This window comes from Pelmatolapia mariae, unplaced genomic scaffold, assembly GCF_036321145.2.
Source record: "Pelmatolapia mariae isolate MD_Pm_ZW unplaced genomic scaffold, Pm_UMD_F_2 NODE_ptg000785l+_length_27064_cov_1, whole genome shotgun sequence".
Classification (NCBI taxonomy): domain Eukaryota; kingdom Metazoa; phylum Chordata; class Actinopteri; order Cichliformes; family Cichlidae; genus Pelmatolapia; species Pelmatolapia mariae.
The window spans coordinates 1-6,540 of record NW_027052462.1 but is presented as its reverse complement, the minus strand read 5'-3'; the positions used below and the strand labels follow the sequence as shown (position 1 = coordinate 6,540).

General features: G+C 44.8%; 2 protein-coding genes across 2 annotated transcripts; one reads left to right on the top strand and one right to left on the bottom strand.

Annotated features, from left to right (window-relative positions):
- Positions 1–1,089: 1,089 nt before the first annotated feature.
- LOC134623622 (trafficking protein particle complex subunit 1-like) lies at positions 1,090–3,359 on the bottom strand. Its single transcript, XM_063468665.1, has 5 exons — positions 3,281–3,359; positions 2,801–2,899; positions 2,646–2,716; positions 2,401–2,539; positions 1,090–1,395 (listed from the first exon to the last, which is right to left on the bottom strand). Exons 2-5 carry the CDS (start codon positions 2,897–2,899, stop codon positions 1,267–1,269), a joined length of 438 nt encoding a protein of 145 aa, XP_063324735.1. The 5' UTR covers positions 3,281–3,359; the 3' UTR covers positions 1,090–1,266.
- Positions 3,360–3,508: 149 nt separating this feature from the next.
- Positions 3,509–6,536, top strand: LOC134623621 (proteasome subunit beta type-6-like; the record flags this gene model as incomplete). The annotated part of the gene is given in 8 exon segments (XM_063468663.1): positions 3,509–3,638; positions 4,134–4,201; positions 4,295–4,360; positions 5,825–5,890; positions 5,970–6,099; positions 6,219–6,363; positions 6,440–6,510; positions 6,512–6,536. Coding segments are annotated over 8 exon segments (670 nt in total), but the record flags the coding sequence as incomplete, so codon positions are not given.
- Between the last annotated feature and the right edge of the window lie 4 nt (positions 6,537–6,540).

The following is a 6,540-nucleotide window of genomic DNA, read 5'->3' as shown; positions in this document are numbered from 1 at the left end:
ATAAACACAAGTTTGTTGCTGCTCATGTTTCCTAGTCCACACATCTGTCTGTCTGTCTGTACTGGTGATTGTTGGCAAGATGGTCCTCACATGTATGCAAAGACCAACGTGTGTGTTTCCAGCTGTTGGTTGGCAGTATGTTTTTCAGTGGGATTAGAGATTACACTGTGGACACACACACACTCCAATCATGATGATGTCACCGCTTCATCTGCGGCTCCTCCTAATGATGCACTCAGTGTCATTTTTGCCTCTGCTTGTATTACCCACAATGCACTTGAAAAATGATGCCAAAAGCATCTGATAGAAGCTGTGTGTTTGTCTGATGAGTCAGGCGGTTCAGCGGGTTGTGTTTATGATTGATTGATTGACTGATTGATCAGGTCTTCTTTGTCCACAGTCGTGTGTTCAGCAGGTCAGGCGAAGTGTTCAGGTGTTGATGGAGACTCCGGTATCGGAGCTGCTTCCTACAGGTGAAGGACAGCATGTGGAGGGGGCGGGGTCAGGTTCAGGTTCAGCTCAGACTGAATCCAGCTGTTAATCAGTCAGCAGACCTCAGGTCAGTTACATCACTCACATGTTAACTGTGTGTGTTAAATCAGAGCTGGTTTCTGAGGGTCGATCACACGAACGCTTCCACCATCATTCAAACTGATTTCTTCAGCTGTCAGAGGATCAAACTCTGGGATTATCAGCAGGATGTTCACAGATTCACATCCATCACACAGGCCATGAGTCATGTGACGTGACAGACTGCTGGTAGATTGATGTGCTGTTACTCAGGTTTATAACACTACACGCAATAACGAGGGTCAGAGGGCAAGTCTGTGTTATGCATTCTAGGTAATTCCCTCAGACAGACATGTGTACTTGGAGTTCATAAAGGCTCAATTTATCTGCTGTGCTGCACTTCATGAGCTCACAGCCAGCAGCAGCGCCCCCCAGTGGTACAAACCAGTCAGCACAGTTTAAACCATCAGCTCTGCGCACACAGGGATCACTGCAGAGACATCACCATAAACTCCGGACACGTGTGATTGTTCTGAGAGGTGTGAGCATCAGCAGAGAGTAACGACAGTTTCCAGGAAGTTCCACAGAGCTGCTTTTATTAAAGGTCAAAGGTCAGAGTGGCTTCATATAAGTTTGATTCAACAGACAAAACTTCCTGCCAAGAATATGAAAGAACAAAATAAATACATTAAACTCTCACTGTGAACGTGTGTGTGTGTGTGTGTGTGTGTGTGTGTGTGTGTGTGTGTGTGATGCTCAGGCAGCTCGTGGACTGTAGTACGGCAGCGCTCTGATGAAGGCGTCCAGTCGGCTGCTGAACAGCTCGCTCTCCAAGGTCTGCGTGGATGCACAAACCGGGTTCTTCACGATTAACTCCACGTACAGCTGACAAACACAAACACACACAGTGTAAGTTTCTTTCACAATAAAGCCTGCAACACTTCCTGTTTAGTACAGACAGAAAACAGCAGCTCGCAGATGATTATTATTAAAATTATTTCTATATAACCCGTCCCCTTTGAAGTCGTGGACTCAGAACAAAACCAAACTGACAAGATTTTAAAAAACATGGAAAACACACTTCAACATTTGAAGAGTAAAGTTTGTAACACACAAAGATCTGAACTAAAGATTTATACAGTTATACATTAATATGTAACGAACGCTGCGATCATTTCTGAGAAATAAAACCTACACATTTAGTTTAAAATTCACAACACTTCACTATAAAGTTTAAATATGTAAGCAGATGTAGGAGGTGTTTCTACGTGTTTGTCCACAGCAGGAATGTTAAAGTCATTTTACACTGTGGGCCACAGGGAGCCCACTTTGATGTGAAGTGGGCCGGACCAGTGAAACTTCTTCTGTCAGTTCAAGTACACATTTAAACCCTGACATACAAGAAAAAATGAAGTGTAGTTTCAACAGCACGTGTCAGCATGATGAAAAAACAGCATGTGTCCGTTTTTTCATCATGCTGTAGCAAATGAATGAAATCTGTCAGCTCAACTCTTCAGGCGAATGAATTCTGGGTAAAAAAAAAAAACATTTTAGTTCAGCCTCAGTGTTATAATCTCTGGTCTCTCATGGACCGAATCCTGATGGGCTGTTATAGAACGAGCAGATTTCTAATTATATTATTTCCAAGATTTAACATGTTGTTCTCTCTCATTTCCCAACTTCAACTCTTAAAAGATTCTTTGAGAAAACAGATTAAATTTCACATAATTCAATGAAAAAGCAACTTTTTATCCTAGAACGTCTTCAGGAGGTCAGCTGGAGCCGTTTGATGTGTTGTTCAATACACTTAGATTTTAAAAAGCTGCAGTTCAGCCTGCTGGTTCTATAGATTAACCCACTCATAGGTGTGCGTGTGTGTGCGTGTCTCACATTGCTGTAGATGTGCTGCAGTGTGTCCCTGGCGTTGGTCACTGACAGGTCGGTGTTCAAGACGAACTTCAGGCCGCTCGGTGTCTCGTAGTAATGAAGACGATACTTACTGGTCTGAAAGGACAGGAACCCCTCCTTCCTGAGCACAGATAAGGACTACAGACGGAGGACAGGTGGACAGACATTAAGACAGCTGCACAGACAGACTAACAGGAGGACATATTGACAGGTGATGCGAAGGATACATGTCCAGAGGAGACATCTTGCTGACGAAGGAGCGGATGGAGAAGAGCATCCCGTACATCAGCTTGAACTCCTGCAGAAACACATAAACACACCTTTCCTTCACACACACTCTCTGTGTCTGATTTATTGATTGCTGATTGGTTTTGAGGCTCACCTCCTCCTCGGAGATGCCCGCCTGCTTCTTGCGGTTCCACTCGTTGTAATACAAACAGTTTCCATTGCGGTCAAATATGTACAAGTTATGAACCGTCATCTGCAACACAGCCGATCAAAAATCAATTAACAGACACCCACCGATGACCACTTACTGGTTAGGGGTATGCCGAATCAAAGAGGAACTCCTCCACAACCTAAGAAGTGTTAACATCATTTTCTGTCCCGTGGGTATTCTTTTTACTGTAACGTTTTAAATACCAGGGATAAAATTGCACATCTTTTAATGGAGTCTGGTCCTCCGCGATGCTCAGAAGCAACACAATAGCCAATAAATTATCTGTTAACTTCATTTAAACACACCAGCTTTCTTTAATAAGTTTAATTACTCCATTTAAAGGAGAAAAACACATCAAACGTTTTAAAATAATCGCTATAATGAGATTTAGCCGACGCTTTTAAAATCCAGACCAGTGTTTACCTTATCTTCCTGTTTCTCGCAGGACCCCAACTGCAGAGCTGCTCACTTATGTGCCCGAATAAAACTGTTTAGTGTGAATTTATACAGCTAAGTTAGACTCTCTGAATTAAAAGAAGGTTGCGTTATTAAATCTAACTTGTAATTTAATCATATGTGAGTTGGTTTGTAACATGGATATTCCGCTAATAGCGTAAATAAAATAATGTTAGGCTTTATGCGCGGACAGCCTCTACTGAGTCCAGTTATTCATAGAGAGAAGATGGCGGCAGCACCGGTAATGATGCCGTACTTCGGCCAGCAAATTTCGTCCAAAAGTGACCTGGTCCCGGACTGGACCCGCCAGGAAGTCAGCACCGGGGTAAGTACAGGGTCTGTGGTGTTTGGCCGGGCCGAGCCAGGCCCGATTCGGTCCTGGTGGAGCGTTTTTAAACGACAGACAGCGGCTGAATGAGACAGCAGTTCTGCAGCAGCTAACAGCGGCTAACGGTAGCTGTATTTGTGAGGAGATTCGGACCACAGCGGGACCGAACCGGGCTAAAATTGGAGGTAGAGTCCGCGGGGACACACGTGTATTGAGTGGTTGATGAAAGATATTTAAATAACTACAGGGAAGCGTGGAGAGCTGGCTAACGGTTCCATTATGGGAACATTTATTTGTGTTTTCAGTGTGGCTTAAATGGCTTGTCCGATAATGAGCTCACCCCACAAAGGAGTCATTTAACAGTCTCAGAGGAGGAGGGACACGGAGGGTGATGAAGCTGAGGGTGTTTAAACAGGAGAAATGCCGTCCGATAATGGGTGCAGGGTGTTTATCAGCCCGTTTACCTGTTGTTTGTTTGTTGTCGTGTGTCAGACCACCATCATGGCCGTGGAGTATGACGGAGGAGTGGTGATCGGGGCCGACTCTCGCACCACTACAGGGTGAGAAAACAAACACCGAACACGTGATGATGGAGCTGAGTGCAGGAAACACTCCTTTAACCTCACCTGTCTGTGTGTGTGTTTGTGTTTCAGAGCGTACATCGCCAACAGAGTCACAGACAAACTGACTCGTATCCACGACAAGATCTACTGCTGCAGGTCAGTCCTCCTCCTCACCATGGGCTCCATCACAGGAACTCTAATTAGAAAACAGAAAACCTTTCAGAATAAAACAGCTATGTTTTTAATAAACTTTGTTTAGAATCTGTAGTCCTCACAGAAACCCACAGTCTGCATCCAGGACTTTTTTTAGGGACTCTGTAACCCTTCAGGAACACAAATAATGTTTTAATGAATTAATTTGTTCATTAAGAGCCCAGAGAGACCTCTCATAAAACTTTGACCTTTTGTAAAGATGCTGAGAACTGTTTAAGCAACCTTAAAAGGTTTAAGGATGCAGAGGAGTGTTTTTGAGATGTGAATGAAGTTGGCCCCCCGACCTTCGTCAATCCAACAAAAGTGTTTGTGCTGCCTCTGTTTTGAAGATATTAATAAAAATGTAAAGGTCAAAAGGTCAACCAGCCCACCCACATTACCCAAGTCAAAAAAAGTCAAATATTTGTGAAACGTTTGTGCTGCTATCATTTTAAAAATATTAATGAAAGAACTTTTCTGAAGAAAGTTAAAGGGGCCTGCCAGTTGGTGCGTATCAGTCGGACCTGAATTATAGGTTCTGTTGACCAGTTAGGTGCAGCAGGCCTCAGGTTGGGGCATCAAACAGCTTGTAAAAACAGATAGTTTGTGTCTGGCCTTGTTCAATGTAATGGAAATTTCCAAAAAAATTGTAGGTTTCCTTGCAGGCCCTTAGTGAAGGTCTTTCTATCTGTTGCATTGTCTTGTGTGGGTTAACCTCCTAAGACCCGAACTCTTTCATGGCATGCATTTTTAATTTCTCTTTGCTATTTGGGCTGATTGGGACCTGATGAATGTAAAAACAAAGAATTACCAGATTTAAAAAAAAAAAAAAAATTAATACCTGATTTTTGTTTCTGGACATTCGCTTGCAGGACATAAGAGGACATTTGCTTTAAATTTCGATAGAGCAGTTGGAGTATAATGTCCTCATGAGTGGATATCAGGCCCTTGTAGAGCAAAATTTAGTATTTTGTTCTAGACAACCGAACATGTGATGTCCACATATGTGGGCGCCAGGAGGTTAAAGGTAATCTGTTTATGAATAGGCTATAATTAGATCAAGTATTTTTAGCCAATATGCTAGAGGTTGTGGATCACTAACTACCATGTTCCATACATTACATTACTCCATCTAGTGTGGTACCAGCAGAGTAAAAGCAAAAAGCTAATGATTGCTAAAACGCTAATGGTAGCATGTGGGTTATCACTAGCATGTTAACAGGTTAACTAACATTAACCTAATAGTATGTGAACTGTAGCTTTTAAGGGGGCAACTTCACTCCCATGTTTTTGAAGTCTCTTGAACCTTTGAGCAATACCTGATGTTTCTTTAGGACCTTGAGAACTTGTCTGAGAAACTCTTGCGCTCTCCTGATGAGCTGCTCCTCCTCAGCAGACGTCATGCTCATGTTTGTGTTCTGGCTGCAGGTCTGGATCAGCTGCTGACACTCAGGCCATCGCTGAGGTCGTCGCCTACCAGCTGGGCTTCCACAGGTAACACACACCTTTACACAGCCTTTCTGTCAGCTCAGGTGAGGCCAATACTCACCTGTGTCTTTGGCCCCGCCCACAGCATCGAGCTGGACGAGCCCCCATTGGTAGAGACGGCAGCCAATCTGTTCAGAGCGAGCTGCTACCGTTACAGGGAGGAGCTGACAGCTGGGATCCTGGTGGCAGGCTGGGACAAGAGGAAGGGCGGACAGGTGAGACCTCACACCACCTGGACACATGCGCTGATGTAGTCCTTTGTGTGGCCGGCAGATGGTGTTGTTTCCACCCCTGCAGACTGTAAAGCATTGTCTGTGTATGTTACCTGTCTCAGGTGTACAGCGTCCCGATTGGTGGGATGTTGGTGAGGCAGCCGGTGTCGGTGGGCGGCAGCGGCAGCACCTACATCTACGGCTTTATGGACGCCAACTACAAACCTGGGATGAACAAAGAGCAGTGCATGGAGCTCACCTCTGCAGGTAACGCACCGCTGCTGCTGCAAAGCATGCTGGGAGCTGCACTCCACAACCATCTCACTGACCTCTCTCTCCTCAGCCCTGTCTCTGGCCATGGAGCGGGACGGCTCCAGTGGGGGCGTGGTCAGGCTGGCCAGCATCTCGGAGGAGGGGGGTGGAGCGACGCGTCATCCTGGGAAA

What these genes read in the sequence shown, in the direction of transcription:
- LOC134623622 (XM_063468665.1), bottom strand. Translation starts at nt 2,899, where the DNA reads ATGACGGTTCATAACTTGTACATATTTGACCGCAATGGAAACTGTTTG. An exon ending in CGGGCATCTCCGAGGAGGAG is followed by an intron (nt 2,717 to 2,800) that starts GTGAGCCTCAAA and finishes GTGTTTCTGCAG; the next exon opens with GAGTTCAAGCTGATGTACGG. An exon ending in TGCAGCACATCTACAGCAAT is followed by an intron (nt 1,396 to 2,400) that starts GTGAGACACGCA and finishes TGTGTTTGTCAG; the next exon opens with CTGTACGTGGAGTTAATCGT.